The sequence below is a fragment of the Erpetoichthys calabaricus genome, chromosome 5, assembly GCF_900747795.2.
Source record: "Erpetoichthys calabaricus chromosome 5, fErpCal1.3, whole genome shotgun sequence".
Lineage (NCBI taxonomy): Eukaryota > Metazoa > Chordata > Cladistia > Polypteriformes > Polypteridae > Erpetoichthys > Erpetoichthys calabaricus.
The window spans coordinates 200,406,325-200,427,608 of NC_041398.2; the positions used below are offsets into that span (position 1 = coordinate 200,406,325).

The 21,284-nt window shown below is 37.7% G+C and overlaps 1 protein-coding gene across 1 annotated transcript in view; it reads left to right on the top strand.

The window, feature by feature from the left end:
* The window catches only part of LOC114652863 (lipoxygenase homology domain-containing protein 1-like), a 282,032-nt gene that overhangs the window by 92,088 nt on the left and 168,660 nt on the right, over positions 1-21,284 (top strand). The window contains exons 8-12 of the mRNA XM_051927669.1: positions 6,725-6,839; positions 11,050-11,130; positions 14,892-15,076; positions 17,629-17,727; positions 18,862-19,010. Coding sequence (XP_051783629.1) covers positions 6,725-6,839; positions 11,050-11,130; positions 14,892-15,076; positions 17,629-17,727; positions 18,862-19,010 — 629 coding nt within the window. The remainder of the gene's footprint in view (positions 1-6,724; positions 6,840-11,049; positions 11,131-14,891; positions 15,077-17,628; positions 17,728-18,861; positions 19,011-21,284) is intronic.

A 21,284-nucleotide genomic window follows, 5' to 3' on the forward strand; every position in this document is an offset into this window, starting at 1 on the left:
GCCATTGATTTACTCTTTTGACCAGCGTGTTTTTTTACACCGAGGGAAGATGTACCTACAGTATGTAGTGAGTTGTAAATGTCAAGTGATTGCTTTGGGCAAGGATGTGCTGAACATAACTAAGTGCTATTTTAATGCAGGAAGGGATCTTTCCAAGTAGATATTGACAAGAATCCTCTGTTCTTGAGTGTTAGGCCATTAATTACCACTGTTTCAGTACAATGTGCCTTCCTGAGGCTCTGTTGTTCATGTGGTTTATAGAGTCTCTCTGTGATAATCCTGTCCAATTTTATGTTAGTTTTTGATAATCTGGCCTGATTAGCTAGATTTGTGAGATTTATGAGATCTTTTGTAATAGGCAGCTATTGTACTATCTTAGGTCATTCATCAATTAGTAAAACTGAATACAAAAAGACAACAAAAACCCATGGCCTAAATCAAAGGGAAGTTCTGAGTCATTTTATTTTGTGACCGTGATTGTTTTGCCTTGTAACCAAGCACTTAAAACATGGAAAAGTGAATCTTTCACATACTGTGATTAGCTGAAATGGCCACCATCGATCACCACTCAAATAATTGCCACACCATGTGAAAACTGTGCTGAAATTGCTATAAATATTTGGAAGATGACATCACAGCAATGCCACAGACACTGATATATAGACAAAGATCCAGATCTATATGACACAATCAATGTAGTAATGTGATAATGCTTAGTAGGTTGCCAGGCAATGAATCAGCATAGCAGTTCGCTCCTGACAGTGACTTTTGATTTGTGTCACTCCATGATGGAAAGGCAACTGTTTAGGAGAACACCTGTCTCTGTTTCCTTATTTAAAGATATCAGGTATTAGCTGGACACACTGAAACTGACAGGAAGCTTTGGGGAGATCCTGCAAGAGCTTTTTGTGGTACTAAAGTTCTGACACCGATATATAGATTTACATGTTAACAGTGTGTCAGTAAATTACATATTTCATTATTAGGCTCAGTGTGGCAAAATAACCCTTGTTTTACAGCTCTACAATGTGCTACTCTTTCACGTTTGCTCCTCATTTACAGTCCCCTGAGGAAGTAATTTTCCTCTCTCTTGATTTCCTCTTTATAACACATTTCTGGTGCTGATAATCAAATATTAGAAGAAGAAAAACATAGGGTGTTCAAGCCCTTTGCAAAACTGGAAACTTCAAATTACACATACTTACATGCAACCAACGGTATAGAGAACACTGCAGGGCCAATGGGTCCAGTCTCTTCAGCCAGAAACATGCCAGAACACTTTCACATACTGCAAAAAGTATTTCTTTAAATAAGATATTACATTGAGAATGTGATGGACATTTGAAAAAAATTGTAAAGAAGACTTAGGTTAATAATAAGGTATTGTTAATTCTTTTGTTTAACATTTGGTGGGGCTGTAGCCCACTGGGTCTTAATAAAGTAATGCTACTACTGATTACCTCTTATTATTCAGATAAATAAGCACAAACAATGCTAACCACTTAACAAATAAGAGCAAAGGAAACCAATTACTGCATGCTTTATACTGTACTTAGAATTTAAAATAAACAATAATATTTCAATCTTTACTACTTTAGTCTGTGTTAAAGTATTATTGATTTGAATTAAGTTTGAAATATATGAATATACTGGGTGTAGTATTCAATCAAGTATGTGCAAAACAAGTTGATTTCAAAGTAATTGCACACAATAATCAAGCATAATTTTTAAAAATAAGTAATGAAATAAATACTGTACACTAGGTGGAGAACATAAAAACGTGGTAAGCTAATACTCAAAACCAGTCTGTGGGGCCTCTATGAACTAGAAAACAGTTGACAGTTGGAGACGGGGAATGACTGAATACCACAGCATGGCAGATCTTCTTCAGTCTTTAAATGGCACTACATCCTGCCAGTTCTTTTCCCCTCCTACCGTTTTGATAATCATCTCTAAGAGTCTTTAATTAATTTTAAGCATTTGTTCATGGGTTGGAGCATCATACCTTCAATTCACTAATGCTTATTTAATCATTTTCTGATCTACCAAATCATGCTTCACCCAACATTTAGTGGCATTTGAATGAAATAATCTTGATAGTCTAATGATTACATTATGATACATGGAACCAGACAGACAAGGTTAGTTAATAGGAAATTAAAAAAGCAAAACAAAAATAAAACTGCATGCAATATTTTCAATGCAAACACCATTGATTTTAGTGTAATTTTCATAAGACAGTGTTCATGGACTCCCAACACTCATTATAATGTAGCAGAGGTGTTTTTATCTAAGATATTTTTCTGCTTTGTCACGATGAATGGTAGTATCCATTACACAATACATGGCGAAACACCATTATCTACTGTATTACCTTTCAAAAAATGAGAAATGCAAACTAATATACATTTCATTTTGCTACATGCAGACATGTATCTACTGCTTCATTTAGGAAGCAATTCTATCTGACTTCTGAAAAAGCCACATCTTACAAAAAGATAACAGAAAACAAGGTACATTCAAATATACTTTATTTATGCATTTGTATTAACTGTTGGAGCTGATGTGACAATACCCCATTAAATTACAGATAAAATAACAATAATGTTATTACCTTTTTCATTTGCATTCTTCTGTACATAATGGTTTATATGCAGGATATGATATCTGTCTTTACAAGTGTAGGTGGCCATTGAGCATTTAACAAAAACATTGGCACCTACTGTAAAGCTAAAGGTGCCTAGTTTTAGTGCTCAGATAAGTTCACTTTTATGTCTTGACACTGGTGAGGTGAGGCCTCTCCCAAAAATCCATTTCATTTCATCTCATTTACTGAATCTGCTTTTCCTGGCGTGGTCGTGATGGCAGCAGGCCAAGCGGATCACCTCACACTTCTCTTTCTGCAGCAACAGATTCCAGCTCTTCTTGGGGAATTCCTAGGCAATACCAAGCCTGCAGAGAGATGTAATCCCTCAAAGGTGTCCTGGTTCAGCTACAAGGTCTCCTCCCAGTAGGACAAGCCCAGAACGGCTCCGTAGGGAACCATCTGGAGGGCATCCTCACAACATGCCCAAACCATCTCAGCTAGCTTCTCTCGATCCAGGGGAGCAGCTAGTCTACTCAGAGGATCTTCCAAATCTCTGAGCTTCCCACCTGTCAGATCAGCCATCCTGCAAAGAAATCTCATTACTACCGCTGATACTCTCAATCTCGTTCTTTCGAACATTAACTACAGGTCATAATCATAGGTGAGGGCAGGGATGTAGGTTGACCGGTAAACCGAGATTTTTGTCTGTTGACTTCGCTCCTGCTTCACTACCACAGACTGCTACAGCACCAACAGAAAAGGTGTCACAACTTCAATCCAATCATTTTCCCTTTTTCTAATACTCATGAACAAGATCCCAATATGCATGAACTCCTCTACTAACAACAATTGTTCTCTTTTCATCTGGAGAGAGCAATTCACCCCTTTTCAAAAGGGAACCATGACCTCAGTCTTGGAGGTGCTGATCCTCATGCCACTTACTTGGCAGTGAATCACTTGAGTGCATGATAAAGGTAACAATCAGAAGACCCAAAGAAGACAACATCATCTGCACAAAGCAACAATGCTACCCCTAGTTTCCCCAATTGGACACCCTTAAATCCATGTTGCACCATCGATATCCTGTCCATGAAAACCATAAACAGGAGTGGCGCCAAGACAGAGCCTTGATGGAACCTGACATCCACAGTGAACAAAGTCGACTTAACAAGTGTTTGGGCTCAGCTCTCACTGCATTCATATATTCAAGAGCAGCTCTGTTACCCCATATTTCTGCAGCACCTCCCACAATACATGCCAAGGGACACTGTCATGTGCTTTTTACAGATCTATAAAACACATGTAGACTGGCATATCATATTCTCATGGACTCCCAGCAACTGCATCAAAGATAATAACTGGTCTGTTGTTCAGCAGTCAGGGAGGAATCCATATTGATACCCCCCCACCCACCCCCGTATCTTTGGACCAACCATCAGACGGAGTGTTCACTTCAGCTGCCTTGCATATGCCTTGCCCGGAAGGCTAAGAAGTGTAATCCCAGTGTAGTTGGAGCACACCCTCTGGTCACCCTTCTTAAATATGGGGACCACAAAACCAGTTATTCCAAGAGTGCTTTATTCATTTTAGGCATTTGGAGTTTTGCTGGAATAGTCCATTGAACATTTAAAGAACTGTCCAGTTATATATGATTAATAAATAGTTACTTGCATATATCTTGGAAGCAGTCTAGCATCCAGCACCTTGTTTAGCTCTCAGCAAGGGGATGTATTTATGTAATGTGACCTTTGTTGCTCTGTTTGAAAAGAACTTGTTTGAGCATTCCACAAAGCTATGACTTGAGCTTTGGTTGGATCCTCATCTTGTGTCTTTTTGTCTTGTCCTGGAGTGCTTTATTCTGCGGTGGTTCATTTGAATTCCGGCTTTTATCCTTAAACAGTCTCTGAAATTTGATCCTCTCTCCCTCAGTGCTAGTAAAAATAATAAGATTGAAAGTGCAGAAATAAGTCCAAGGAAAGAGTATGGCAGAGAGGGAAACTCGAATGAATGATAATTTCTAAAGAAATAACAGTGTTAGCTGACTTTCAGAAGTATGGACAGTTGTTGAGCATACAGCTCAGAAAGCTATCCGTGTGCCGTTTCCCTTCAAATGAACATTACAGGTGTCCATTTCTGGTCATTATCTTTTAGTAAAGAAGTACATATTAGGGAAAACAGAGCAAGCATCCAACAGAGCATCTTCATGAGAGATTGTGAGAATGACAGTTCACAGGAGGTAACGAACACTGAGCAAAAGTTTCAGTAAAGCCTGGCTGTACTGACTGCATGAGGTGACAGCAGCTTTGAGAGGTCAAGGAAATTTTTATTAAGAGTGTAAAACATAAACCCGGATCATGATACCGGCAGGTTTTACTACATTTTCCTGAAGGTTTAACAATTCGTTCTGTATAAAAGAATTTCTAAAATTGATGTAAAATCTTTTTTTTGAGTTCTTTTTTTAAAATTGTAAAGTAACATCTTGCCCGAAGAAGGGGCCTGAGTTGCCTCAAAAGCTTGAATATTGTAATCTTTTTAGTTAGCAAATAAAACGTGTCATTTTGCTTAACTTCTCACTACATCCATAATAACTAATGTGGTACAATACCCTAGTACTAAGTAACATCTAACATCCTATTTATTTTTAATTTTGTACAATTGCATATTTTTGACAAATTTACACTTTCACATGTATATTATTTTTTTTTGTTTTGTTTAGGTTTTGCCTCATTACAGTCTTGGTGCAGATACTTTTAGAGTGTTTTTCATGGTCTCTCTTAGAGCTTCTGGTTATGTCAGCTCTTTTTTGCAAGGGTTCATTTAATTTTCTTCCTAGCTTTATCTTCTGTATGAATGTGGACAGACCAGAAATGTAAAAAAGTGTAAAAACAAAACCAAAGAAAGTAGAAGACAACATTTTATATCACTAATAACACAAACATAATGTAATTTTTATACAAATGTACCAGAACAAGGCACATGAGTAAAGTCCTAACCCTCAGTCAGGGGCATGAAATGATTGTGATAGCACATTACTGTGCCATAAATAGTTTGCTATTGGATAATGTCAGGATTTCTGACACTTGGCATCTGCAAACTTAAGGGGCTCCTCGCATGATAGCTGCTTTGCAATTTTAAGAGGTGTAACAGATAGAGGCACTATCGTCCTCTTGAACCCTTGTTCCAGACACCAGACACCAGATAAAAGTCCAATTATTATTTATTTTATAATAATAATGTGCACCAAGCACCCTCCATTTCACTATACTCAAACACTACAATAATACAATATAATCAGTACACAATCCTCCACTGCCAGACACTTAGCCACCCTTCCTCCCATCTCAGCTCACCGTCTGGGATCTCCCACAATCCTTTTATAGTCCGTGACCCGGAAGTGCTTCTAAGCCCTCAGTCCATGTGATTACCCAGCACTTCCGGGTCAAACGAAAACTCCTTTTCTTCATCAGCCCTGAAGCACTTTATTTCTTCCAACCATGTGACTAGGATTTACTTCCGGGCTGTATAGAAAATAAACGAATCTGTGTCTCCCTGCAGCGTCCCCTGGCGGCCCCGACGTTATCCAGCAGGGCTGTGTATTAAAACTCCATAGTCCATGATGCCCTGCTGGAATTCGGGCATCTCCATGTTGCAAGGAGGGCTCCATCTAGCGGCCTTGGGGTATTGGCCGGGATGAATGGCCGGCCATATCCCACAGAGGCAAAGTTAATTCAGAAAAGTTATAAGATTAGTATTAAACAAATGGACAACACTGTGGCATGGTGAGTAATGATGCTCCTCACACGTATAGCATTCCATATTCAAAGTCCATGCTTGATGCCATGTTTGTTCAGTTCGCAAGCTCATTTTATGCTTGGGTATTTCTCCTGGTATTCTGAGTATCCCTCTTCTCCTCCTACTGTACATCCTAAAGACATGTTTACTAGGTTGATTGGAATTTCTAAGTTGGCCCCATGTTGATGTGTGCCTCAGTGAGCCCAGTGATGCACTGATGCTCCTCTCAGTAGGGCCTGCCTTGTGCCCTTCACAGCCCTACATTGAATTATGCCGATTTGAGATTGTATCCATGTGTTAAGGAAATGCATTTATTATCTTCTCAATCTTTTCCTTCTTTTGCAGTTTATGAGGTGGTCACTGTAACAGGAGATGTCCGTGGAGCAGGAACAGATGCCAATGTTTTTGTTACTCTCTTTGGAGAATTTGGAATCACCCCTAAAGTGCACCTTGCCAGCAAGTAAGTCTAATTCAAAGAGTTTCCTTTACAGCCTCCTTATACTTCTACATAGCGCCCTCTGGCACTACAATGGAAAAGGCGGGGGGGTCCATTGTGTGGGAGTGGGGTTCAGAAAGTAAAGTCATTGATCTGTTCAGAAAATTTGGAGGATTCAGATGGACCAAAACAACCAACCAGCCTGAGTAAAACAAACACAGTTCATAAGGGTGGTTTGGCATTCCTTCAGAGCGTTAAAAATGAAGCCTGTATATCCATTCATGCTAAAGGAGAACTTCATTAGTCTGAGTGGCTCTTCTGGATGTTGATGAAGTGAGAGTGGTGTCACTTTTAGACTTGTGCACTTTGTGAAGGGCTCGCTCACTTGAGTTCTGTTACAGAAACATAACTCTGATGGATAATAATAAATACATTGGATGCTGTGTACTTTTGGTTGTAAGAAAATATATTGTGTAAAAAAATTACAAAATATTAACCTCCTAGGTTACGCCACTACATAAGAGTTTAGCTGATGAAGATGGTGAAACTAATGGCAGCAAAAAGTAAATTTTTTTTAACTACCATTATTTAGTAAATCGGTCAATTTTTACAGTTACATGTATTCATAGCAAAAGAATATTGCTGTAATACTAAGCTAGGCAAGGGCCTTGACAGTCTATTATTCACATTTGCTTGTAAATTTTATTTTGTTGCTGAATGCAATTACAGTACATTACTGTGTAGCTACTTACCATAACAAACCCTGTAGAAGATATGAAAAGTACGATATTACAGACACTTTAATAGCTTCTATGAATCAAGTGGTTATAATATTGTTGAAGTAACTCAGATTCTTCATGTTTAACACACTTATTGTTACCATCTATAAATGTATTAATGTCTGTGTGTTCAATACTTCACTGGCAGCGTAAAACTTCTACAAAGTGTGTCAGGTTGAATTTTTTCTAGTGTTAGTTAAACTGGTTAAAAATGTGTTTTTATTTTTGCTTTGCTGTTTTTGTTAAATATTCTCGATATTCTCTAAAGTGTGAAAATTGTCAATAGAAATGCTGTTTTTTAAATATTCCTTAACAGTTAAATAGTTTGTTAAAGCTCTGATAGCTTTGTTAAATACTGTATTCCTTAACATCCAAAGTTTCTTTTGACAACAAATAGATACAGAGGATATGTTTTGGTAACCATGTACTTTTGCATTTTCTCCAATTCTACAGCACAGAAAAGAGGTATTCTTTGATGTTACCTTATATGTCAAATAAATAAGCCCAAATACATCAAATGTGATATCAACTCATATTTTGTGTTGCTATGTTGGAATGACAATTTACATGACATTCTAGAACCTTTTACCATGCATACAAAGACAGTTAAAGGTAACTTGCTGCATGTAGAAAGCACATCCATAAGAGGAGTTGGAAGGGTTTGCATCATTGCCAGTTATTTGTAATAGTAATAGCATCACACTCAGTCCTTTGTTAATTTAAACGTACTATCAAATCAAATACTTGACTTGACAGTTCTTTGTATTATCATCCCAAAGACATGCGTCTTTGGTTTAATTTGGCTCTGTGTGTGTGAGGGGGCTCTGCGGTGAACTTGGTGTCCTGTCAAGGGTTCATTCTAATCTCATTCTAGCACTCCATGACTCTGTGCATTTGACATTATTAAGTTACATTTAAAAGTAAATGACCTGCAGGAATGACATATTTCATATGTGATATTTTATAAAACCCCATACTCTATTATTTATTCAGTATCCTGAAACAATATTTTAATATTTTTGATGAGATTTATAATTGGCACAGAAATTGGCAATTGAGTCTTTTAACTTTTTTTCTTAATACTTTTTCCTGTACTAACATTTTTATAGAAAAGAAAAATCATGTTTATGTATTGCTAAAAGAAAAACAAAAGCAATTAGGTAAATACAATTTAAAATAGCTCAAAACAGGCTAGAAAAATAGATGTTCTCCTTTGTTTATCATGGTAAAAGGATAGAATGGCATGTATAACGTTTAAATAAATGACTTCATCTGTACTGCTTGTGAACAATGGAAGTGCATGATCTTTTAAGCCTGATTTACTTCTCTGTAATTCAGACTTGAGTACTCTGCAGATTTGAAAAGTAAGAATTTGTTAAAAATGAACGACAGGCTTTATAGAAACCAAAGAGTATCATGCATACATGGCATTTTATACTGTTTTGCCGTGGTCTTTTCAAGGTATGCTAGGTAGTTTTCACACCAGGGCAAAAAGATAAAATGGCATGTGTCTTCTCAGATTTATGGTATGCAGTTGAAAAGAGGTTGTTTAAAAATACATGCATTTTTATACCGATTTATCATGCCCTTGTAACACTGAATTTAGAGCATGCAAGAAAAATAATATTCTGTCCAGATGGATGGGGCTTGCATGAGTTCTAATCTGATCAGATCTATCAGAATGTTAATGCTTCACTCCTGGAATGAGTACTTAGCTGTAGCGTCTCAATCCACCTGTGCTGGAGTCCGGATTAACTCTTGGCTTCATCTGGACCTCTGCTTGAAAAATACATCTAAAGGCCTAAACTGTGTTTGCAGAATTAGGCCTTTGAACCAGAAATAGCAAAATGAAACAAAAAAAAAAACCCAAAAATAAAAATTAAGTGCATGATAAACAGGATAAAATTACATGTATTTTCATGTGGCGTTCCACTGATTGTTCTCATTATTGGATTTGTTTTCTGAGCATAGATTTAAATGGTAAATAACTAGGGCTCAAACTTACAGCATGTTGCTTCCCACAGACAAACCTCACTAATATAAAATTGTTAAAAACTCTTCAGCTCTTAACTGTTGGAAACTCATACGTTTGGATTTCATTTGGAAGTCTAGACCCACCACTTACAATGTTAGGAATTTGCAGGTGCCAGTTGTGGATTAAAAAATTAGTCAGGAAGATAAATAAAAGATTTGATTAAATCTTACATTTGGGTGTGATATTGATGATCTAAGGAAGTCATTGGTGGCTTTCTAATTGTTACTTTATCACATCTTGTGTAGTAGTGACAGATACATCTCTAGACAGATAGCAGAATGGTCCTGCTACCTCAAAAATTCACATAAACTTTTAAATGAGTTTTAGTTTTGGATGCATCCTGTAAAATCATCTTATATGTATAAGTAAAACACAGCAGGATCTAAATATCAGAGAAAACATAAGAACACGAGAAATGAGAAGACATTTCTTAGTACGTCAAGCTTTTTTATATACTTAATAGCTTAGGAGCTGTAACATCTTGCCAAGTTCAGTTTAAATGTCATCAGCTTGCTCCAGTTGTCCAAGACACAGAGTGGTCAGCTTGGTAGCCCACTGGTTAGCATTGCTGTCCCACAGCTCTAGAAGGCCTTGCAATCAACTGGAACCCCCATCTGGAGATGGTGCTTTCTTTGTGCTGGATGGTGCAGAAATAGCCAATGGTCTCCTGTGTCCCTAATTTTGAATAAACTTAAATTTTCAGTGAGATTAAGTGTTATATCCCCTTACTCACATAAATGGGTAAAGCTGTCAGAAGACATGTTTAGTGTATTTATTAAAAGGGTTTCATCTCATACAGAGAACATTACTGTACAAGTTTACATAACCTGCAGTATGACACACCTCAGGTAAGTAGCATTCATTGTGTTTGCAGATGGTGATTTAAGAGAACGCAACATTTTGGAATTGAAATGGAATTTGTCACAAACACTGCCAGTGTTTTGACTTAAATTGCATTATTTCCAAAGTTTGCATGCAGAAATTTGAGATTTTGTGTTTAATATAGTATATGTGTATTCTGTTTTCCTCTTAACTGTATGCTTCAATGTGACTTTAGGTGTGCTTCCCTTTGCTGCTTTCGCTTTAAGAAAGAATTCATTGTAAAACTCCTTTGAGTTTCAAGGTGTCACCCTATCACCTAAAGTAATTGGGTCAGTAACAATAGGAAGCTCATCTCCTGTTGTTGCTCCAGTGTATCTAGTTCCCACCTGACATGGAGAATCCTTTGAATAGATAAGCTCAATAGTAGATACTGTTGCCATGAGCTTATGAATTGCTATCAATGAGAATAGTGCAGCTCTGAACTACAGTAACTTTATCAGCTCTCTGCTGTTTTTATTTGCATGCACTTGAACTTTATTTTTTCACTTTCAGCTTCCTTCTGGTATTCTAATATGTGTTTTTTTGCCATGCATTTCAGGAGCAGAACTGCTTTTGAAAAGAATAAAACGGATGTGTTCAGAATCAAAACCAACAATGTTGGACCAATTAAGAAGATAAGGTATATAATTTATCTAATAGAAGTTTTATTTTGTGTAATATGCTCATACTACCCAGCGCAGTATCACAATGGTATAATCGGCTGTGTTACAGTGCAGAGTCCTGGATTCAATTCCTAGTCTGGGCACTGTGTATATGGAGGTTCATTGGCTATTCTCAATCTGCCCAATGTGAGTATGAGAATGAATGTGCTCAATGACAGACTGGCAGTCAGTCCAAGTTGATTTGTCAGGCTGCATGTGACTGTGTATCAGAATGAGTGGTCTCCGGAAATAAATCAATAGGTTATTGTTACAGTATATGCTCCTTTCTTCTAATGAAATGTAACATTCTAAGATATATCCTAAGATATACTAACTTGGATGTATCATTAGTGATATCTTCTGGATTCATTAGGTGTTTTGGGTCTTTTCAAACTATCATACACCCTCCTCCAGTCAACTCAACCAAGGCTGATAATTCTACTGTGCCCAGGAAACATGCTACACCAGACTGTTCTGTTCCCTTCCGCCAAAGCCATCTGAAGGCTCTTTTTGAAGCCTCCATGCTATTCATAATGGCTCTTGGCCTGCTTGCCCTAATGATGCCATGGGTTCCATATGCCCTACACAGGCTTTGTCGTACAAAACCCCTCTGCCCTTAATCAGCTCTTGGTACTTTGCCTTCTTTCTTTCTTGGGCCTTCTCCTTTATCCTCCCCTTTCCATGGAAATATAACATAAACAGGGGATGATCTGATTTATGGCCTCAGAAATGAGGGTGATATTTGGTTTGCAGTGTTGTCTGGATGATGTGAGATGCTATCTTCATTTGCCTCTCCAAGTCAACTGCCGTCACTCAGTCTTGTCCTGTATGCAACATACCTGTAGCACAATGAATTGTCTATCTTGTCTGCTCTTCCTCCTTGACAAAAATGACTACTTTGCTGGGTGAGCAGGCATTTCTACTGGCACTTATACCCATGCTGATTTCTCCTGCAGTTGATTTGAGCACTTAAGCCTGGTGCCAGTGGTCATACCCTTCACTTAATGCCTTGGGGAAACAGCTTAGGATGTGTTGCAAAATCCTTTTACTGGGACGTAAAGGACAGGTGGGTGTATCCACTTTTCCCCATAAAAACAGGTTTGAAGGACATCATAGACTGCCTGGATCAAAAACTTGATCCTGTGGGGATCACCCTTCCAGATATCATCCCAGGATATATTCTGCTCCATTGCCTCCTCCAGTGTCATACACGTTTCTTGCTGTTTCATGGCCAATGTTGTACTACTCCTTTCTTCCTCAATGACTGCTTGTGGTTTGTCCAGCACTAGATTTCTTCACTTCTTCATATGAGTGAATTGTAATGTGCTGATGTCCTGCTCCCAAGGATTTCAGCCAGCCCTCACAGAGGTCTCTGCTTCAACTACTTTAAGGTGACTTGGCCCAGTGTACTACAGGTGCTCTCCGGCTCCTGCCACCATAAGATCCTCCTTCACAGAGCTAAACGATTCAGTGCAATACTGCTCAAGCTGCACAGCAGTCCTAACTACCTTTGTAGGTGGCTGCTGACTAGCCCTTAAAGACTTCCACTACTGACATAGGAACGTCATAAATCAGCAGTGATCAAAAAATCGTTGGTAGTATTCCGTGCAGGTAGATATAGGCCTTGAATTTACCAGGGTTGCATAGACCTGTTGTTATACTATTGTGGCAAGGTTTTGATTTGTAGTATGAGTATTTTACCCCAAAAACTTGCTATTCAAATAGTTGGAAATATGTACAACTGTACAACTGAAGGGAAAGTTTTCCATTTTTTTTTAAATCTATTGTGCATTAACTTCACTTGTCTGCTGAACAAAAGTGCTGGTTTTATATTTAAATACTAATGTCATACAGAATAACAGGAAACTTTTAGTTTTTTCAAGGGATGCCGACTTTAACAAAGTGATTTATATAAAGTGGTCTCACAGTACAAGATGTCAGAGCTTTAATAGGCAGTAACATCTGGAAAGTTCAGTGAACTGTAGTCTATCAGTGAATTCCCGCAATACGAGAGATGCCTAGAGGACCCATTGACCTTTTCAAAGAAGTAATTATCTCCCCCAGGATGCTAGAGGGCAGCTCTTCTGGGTTGTTATGGCTCCACAAATTCTCACAGGGCACACTGGGAGTTGGAGTTCACCGCAGCTCTGTTGGGTTCCATGGATCCTGCCAGGAGGAGCTGTAGAAATGGCCAAAACCTTTATGGCAAGAATGCTGCCACACCTGGAAATGCTGCTGGAAGAACATCACGAGACACCTGGAACACTTCTGGGTGCTGTATTAAAGGAGCCAGAATCGAGTGGGCGTGAGACAAAACTTGCCAGAGGTGAAGGAGAAAAAGAGAGAGAGAGAAAAGAGGAAGAAGAAGAAAGAAAGAGAAAGTATTGTTACTTGTACTTATTGGTGCTTCTGTATACTGCTGTGGGGAGTGATGGAGAAGCGTTCCCCACTTATAATAAACTAGCTGTCTCCCACAGCTCTGTCCGCGTAGTAGTGAAACAGGACAAACTTTAAAAATCAATAAATAAACAGGTATCTCTAGCAAAGTGGAGGCAAGGTACCCTCCAAAACGTGACCAGAGGTAGACCAATTCGAGACATGACGCTTCCCCCTCTTCTTGGCCTGCAGGTTCTGTCTCAGAATAGCATGAATATATTGCTCCTGCAAGTGAACTATGATACTTAGCACGATGAGAGAAGTCGCAAAATCTACCAAAATGTTCAAGCAAATTATAGAAAACAATCTGATGTTAAGTACTTTTCTCATTCGCTAGCTAAGCGGAGGCAAGGTACACTCCGAGGCTGGTGTGTGAGTGAGTAGGGCCCCACCCAGCTCCCCACTCCTGATGTCATGCTTCCTTCGACCCACAGCCTCTGTCTCAGATTAGCGTGAATGAATCGCTCCTGTAAACGAACTATGATACTGAGTACGATGACAGAAGTCACAAAATCAACCGGATTGTTTTGCAAATTATAGAAAAAAACCCGATCTAAATCCGTTAAGTAGTACTCTCGTGAAAAGTGGACAGACATACAGACAAACGTTGGATTTTATATATAGACATGTGTGCTGTGTGAAAAACTTATGCCTGGTATCTGCTTGTGTCTGGTTTGGGTGGTTATTGCGGCACCTGCAGGCCACAAAGAGTAATGTTGATTATAGAAAATTCTGAACACAGATAATGGCTCATACTGAAGACATCCCAGTCAATTATTAAGAGTAATAGTGCAGCCACATACAATAGCATATGGACCTCGTTTCTAACATGCAGTGTCTTTTATGTGAACTTTGAATGTTAGTTCAGACTTTTCCTAGTAGGAGTGTAATGTGGACTTGCTGGTAAGATATATTGTCCTGGTTTAAGTGTGTAACTGTGGATCTATGGACTGAGGCCCCTGAGGCTCATTGCAGCCTTGTACCTATTATTGCTTTGCAAAACCTTTGAGTGAACAAAATAAAATGGTGTGAACATGAAAGTGTTTTTCTTCTACAAAAATGCATTAACCCTATTTATAGTAAAAATCATTTATCATTAATTTTTTATTTAAATATATGGCATCTAGAGATATTAACATCTGTTACAGACCATTACTTTGTAATAATGAAGAAATGTTGTATTTTGAGAATTGGGGAGATGAAGTATTTTTATTGAGTATAATCCTGATGTAGGAAAGAGAATGAGCAAAAACCAAATTTCATACCAGTTTTCTTCAATAATAAAGTGCTTCTTCCATGACAGGATCGAACATGACAACACAGGGCTCAATGCCAGCTGGTTTCTTGACAGAGTGGTGGTCACAGACATGAACAGACCCCACCTTCGTTTCTATTTTCCATGTAACAACTGGCTCAGCAAAGAAGAAGGAGATGGACTGTTTGTTCGAGATCTCCTGGGCAGCCTTAACCCCATGGATGTACCAAAACGTATGTTCATTATATTTTTTTTACAATCCAACATGTCTTCTTTAGTGTTCTTTAAAGTGTAAATTATAATGGATGGTAAATTTAAAAATTGTGAGAAATTGAGTTTTTTTTACTGTGTGTTTTGGACATAGTGGAGGATCCTTTTTGACCCTGTCGCCACAATTTATTTAGCTCAGAGACAATTGGGGTGGGGGGCATTTGGGTTATCAGATCCTGCCCCAGCAAAGGATTCCAAATTGGAATCATCAGTTAATCTAAACTGCATATCTTTGGGGATGTGAGAGGGAAAATGGTGTACCCAGAGGCAAGCACACACAGACATGGAGAGAACAGGTAGGGTTCACATGCACAACAACTGGTCATGGGATTCAAATCCAGCACGCTGATTCATGAAGCAGCAATGGAATACCACACTGCCCTATTCAAAATGACTATGTTTTAGAATTTAAGTTAATAGAAGAAAACCAGAAAAAAAGAAAACCAAAAACATACAAAATGTGTCAACATGTACAGAAGGTAGTAAGGATGTATGCCAAGGCTGACGATATCCTCAGAGAGTCATCATTCTGGAAAGCCAAGTGTCTTGCTATATTCTTAAAACAGTATCTAATATACAGTCATATGAAAAAGTTTGGGAACCCCGCTTAACTCTTTGGATTTTTGTTTATCATTAGCTGAGCTTTCAAAGTAGCAACTTCTTTTTAATATTGACATGCCTTATGGGAACAGTAGTATTTCAGCAGTGACATTAAGTTTATTGGATTAACAGAAAATATGCAATATGCATCATAACAAAATTAGACAGGTGCATAAATATGGGCACCCAAACAGAGATATGACATCAATACTTAGTTGAGCCTCCTTTTGTAAATATAACAGCCTCTAGACGCCTCTTATAGCCTTTGATGAGTGTCTGCATTCTGGATGGAGGTATTTTTGACCATTCTTTCATACAAAATCTCTCCAGTTCGGTTAAATTTGATGGCTACTGAGCATGGACAGCCTGCTTCAAATCATCCCATAGATTTTCGATGATATTCAAGTCAGGGGACTGTGACGGCCATTCCAGAACATTGTACTTCTCCCTCTGCATGAATGCCTTTGTAGATTTGAAACTGTGTTTTGGGTCATTGTCATGTTGGAATATCCAACCCCTGCGTAACTTCAACTTTGTGACTGATGCTTGAACATTATCCTGAAGAATTTGTTGATATTGGGTTGAATTCATCGACTTTAACAAGGGTCCCAGTCCCTAAACTAGCCACAAAGCCCCACAGCATGATGGAAACTCCACCAAATTTGACAGTAGGTAGCAGGTGTTTTTTTTGGAATGTGGTGTTCTTATTCCGCCATGCAAAGCACTTTTTATTATGACCAAATAACTCAATTTTTGTCTCATCAGTCCAAAGCACTTTGTTTCAAAATGAATCTGGCTTGTCTAAATGAGCATTTGCATACAACAAGCGACTCTGTTTGTGGTGTGAGTGCAGAAAGGGCTTCTTTCTCATCACCCTGCCATACAGATGTTCTTTGTGCAAATTGCGCTGAATTGTAGAACAATGTACAGATACACCATCTGCAGCAAGATGTTCTTGCAGGTCTTTGGAGGTGATCTGTGAGTTGTCTGTAACCATTCTCACAATCCTGTGCATATGCCGCTCCTGTATTTTTCTTGGCCTGCCAGACCCAGGTTTAACAGCAACTGTGCCTGTGGCCTTCCATTTCCTGATTACATTCCTTACAGTTGAAACTGACAGTTTAAACCTCTGAGATAGCTTTTTGTAGCCTTCCCCTAAACCATGATACTGAACAGTTTTTGTTTTCATATCTTTTGAGAGTTGCTTTGAGGATCCCATGCTGTCACTCTTCAGAGGAGAGTCAAAGGGAAGCACAACTTGCAATTGACCACCTTAAATACCTTTTCTCATGATTGGACACACCTGTCTATGAAGTTCAAGGCTTAACGATCTAATCCAACTAGTTTGGTGTTACAAGTAATCAGTATTGAGCAGTTACATGTATTCAAATCAGCAAAATTACACGGGAACCCACATTTTTTCACAGCCAGTTTTTCACATTTGATTTAATTTCATACAACTAAATACTGCTTCACTAAAAATCTTTGTTTAGAAAACACAGCAGTACTCAGATGTTCCTAGGAAATGAAAGACATACCACTGTTATCTTTTTTGTTGAAAGTAGAGTCAATTATTATGCAGGCTGAGAGGGGATCCCAAACTTTTTCATATGTAAGTAATCCTATACAACTGCTTAGTTTTTTGCATTATGCTTTCCAAATCTTTTGCAGAATAAAACAAATTCATTGAGCATTATTACTTTCAGTCTTCAGATTTCAATTTTCTTTAAACATATGAAAACTTTCTTACCGTTGCTGTTTATGTGAAAAACCTGGACTTTGTAAATTGTTATTTATAATGCTTTATGAAGATTAAAACAAATTTTAGAAACTTTTATGTTAAATTCGGATATCTGCATGTAGAAAAGGAATTATGTTTCAGAACATTAACACTTTTTTATATTTTCTTTTTCAGCTAATAAGTATATTGTGAGTGTATTCACTGCAGATGTTAAAGGAAGTGGGACAGACGCCGATGTTTTTCTTAATATATTTGGAGAAAATGGAGACACTGGTATGTAAATATTGCACCAAAAATAGTCCTAAGTCTAAATGTAGAAATCTGAGTCATGTTTGAAATTTTTTTTATAGCTGTTGCATTCTAAACATTGTAACATAATATCAAAAGTCTAGATTTGTCATCGACTTTGACCAATAGTGTTTAATATTTTTTTCCAGGTTTGTTTCTGTGTTTGGCATTAAAAGACATTTTTTGCAATAAAAATGTTAAGCTGCTTATCTACATAGCATTGTCCTTTATATTGATGGAGATCATCTTTTATCTTGTTAAATGGACTGAGGAAGGAACTTGGAGCTGCCATTTTGCTAAAGCGTTCAGTTTGTTTTAACTAATCTTGAAAATGGCACAGAATTACAGAGGAGCTAATAAATGGGCTTGTCTGTGTGTTCCCCAAAGGGACAATTCTATACAGTTTTGAAGACAACGAGGTCATGATGAAAAACATGTTAGCTCTAGAAAAGGTAATTAGATGTCACTAAAATTCAGGATTAAATGATCATTTTAATTAAGATGTCAAAACTCTTTATGCAGATTTATAAACAAAGATTTAAAATACAACTACTTTTCAGAAAGCCACTTTTTACATCTGTATCGCTGTGCAGAACATTAGGTACAGTATACTGAGCTTTGGAGACAATAAAATTGTGACAGCCAATTATTATTGTCATTCACTGTAAGGTTAAGAGACCCCATGGCTTTCTATGACTAGGAAAGCATGCCAGTTGTATATCATATTAATGGAGTGGGCTGTTATTAATATTGTTTAGTGTGTGACCCACAGCTTTAAAGAAACAGAAGAAAACATGCATGGCATATCCCTGCTGTGACAATAATTTGCAAGTTCATAATTCTGATGTTGTGGTGGGCTGGCACCCTGCCCAGGGCTTGTTTCCTGCCTTGTGCCCTGTGTTGGCTGGGTTTGGCTCCAGCAGACCCCCGTGACCCTGCAGTTAGGATATAGCAGGTTGGATAATGGATGGATGGATAATTCTGATGTAATGTTTTACACTAATAAGCTTTAAGGATTTTGATTTCTTGGGAAAAACATCTCATTAAACTTGAATCAAAGTGTTATTTTTACAAAATGCGTAAAAGTAAATATTTTGACCACCTTTGTATTTATTTTAGGTGAAAGGAGACTGGACAATGATAAAAATAACTTTGAAAGAGGTACAGAAGATAAGTTTACAATTGAGGCCCCCAACCTGGGACGCTTGAGAAAGATTACCATTGGCCATAACAACAAGGGCTCTTCTGCTGGCTGGTTTCTTGATAAGGTATTTTATGTGCATGACCTGAGCCTGATTCTGTTTATATGGAGTGATAATTTTGATAACCATATGTTTACAAGTTAATCTAGTGTAAACTATGACAGTTTCCTTTTGGTTATAATTGTCTATAAGGTTTAGACAAGACACCTTGTGCTCATCATTCCTAGAAAGTCTGACAGACGGCTTATAAAGAGATTTTCTGTTTGCTGAGGTTTTGCCCACAATCAGACAAGTGCCACCAACGGAGGGAGATACTCCCCCAGTGCGAACCCAATAACCAAAAGAAATTCATTCACTTTTATTCTGGTATGAAGCTACTCACGGAAGTATTAATGTACACCACATAGGGAACTTTATGGGAAAGTATTGTTTGTTTTCCACCCTCCCGTTACGTTCACTTTCCAGTTAATGTGAAATGTTTAGAAGACAAGGTACATGTGCACTGGTGACTTAAGGTGGTTCAGTTTATGTAAAAGTATTTCTTTTTACAAATCTGTTTCTCTTCTTGTCAAGTTTCTTTCCCCGTAAGCTTATTAGAAATTAACTTAGGAATTAAATTGGTTACCTAGCTTGCTTGCTGCCATCAATTGCCACGTTTCTCCCGGTTTATTATCAACATCAGACAAGCATGTTAAGCTTTTAGTTTACTGACTGATACTGCCATGGTCAAAATTTTTGAATGTATGTAGTCTATAGATGTTAAATATCATTGATGTTTAGACTGACTTGTTTTGCTTTTTCAAAACTGACTAAAGTTGTAAATCTAGCACTAATAAAAAAAAGAACTTTCTCGATCAAAAGTATAAAAAAAGCTGAATGACAAAGAGGTTGAAAATTGTATATTTGTACTGATGTTTTACACTATGAATGACTTTCTGCATAAACTATGTTAAAACAAATTGCAAAATAAAAAGAAATTGATTTATTAGCAGTTTTTACTTAGAACACTGCAGGGACAGAACAAGATGAAGAGCACTAGGAGACGGTGAAAGAGGGAAAGTGAAAAGACAGAGTGGAGAATAGTGTAGAGGGAAAGGAACAGTGGGTTTTAACACTCAAGTGTACTCCGTCTGTTTCTTGAGTCTTAGAAGAAAGTTTTTACAAACTATTTCAGATTGTGCTCACTTTACCTGTGAGCACTGCAGCTAGTGAGTGGTGGTTGTCAGTTCTAATTGTTATAAAGACTCATTTAAGAATTACAGTGAGTGATGAAAGATTGAGTAACTTTAGGGTGTTAAGTATTGAGTGAAGGATATTTATAAAGCAACTGTAATAGGAGAGTACATTTATATTGAACTACAAACAAATTTATTTATGATAAATATGCCTAAATACCCCAACTAGAGAGGAGAACTAACCCAAATGAATATTGTGCTAATGTGAAGAATAGATCATGCATGTTGTTTGGTTTGATATGAATAAAGTTTAAAGTTTTAAAAAGTGTAAATTAAATTAATATGTTTTCTTTATATGCTTCTGAATATTTATATTTAGAATTCATAGTTAAATCTGTAATTGATTACCATAACTTAATCTAATTCTAACTTGAATACATTAGAACATTAGAACACTCTAGACGAGAACAGGCCATTCAGCCCAACAAAGCTCACCAGTCCTATCCACTTATTTCTTCCAAAAAAACATCAACTCGAGTTTTGAAAGTCCCTAAACACTTACTGTCTACCACACTACTTCGTAGCTTATTCCAAGTGTCTATCGTTCTTTGTGTAAAGAAAAACTTATTAATGTTTGTGCGAAATTTACCCTTAACAAGTTTCCAACTGTGTCCCCGTGTTCTTGATGAATTCATTTTAAAATAACAGTCTCGATCCACTGTACTAATTCCCTTCATAATTTTAAACACTTCAATCAGGTCACCTCTTAATCTTCTTTTGCTTAAACTGTATAGGCTCAGCTCTTTTAATCTTTCCTCATAATTCAACCCCTGTAGCCCTGGAAACAGCCTAGTTGCTCTTCTCTGGACCTTTTCTAGTGCTGCTATGTCCTTTTTGTAGCCTGAAGACCAAAACTGCACACAGTATTCCAGATGAGGCCTCACCAGTGCATTATAAAGGTTGAGCAGAACCTCCTTGGACTTGTACTCCACACATCCTGCTATATATCCTAACATTCTGTTAGCCTTTTTAGTGGCTTCTGAACACTGTCGGGAAGTAGATAGCTTAGAGTCCACTGTGAATTCTAAATCCTTCTCATAAGGTGTACTCTCAATTTTCCGTCCGCCCATTGTGTATTTAAACCTAACATTTTTACTTCCTATGT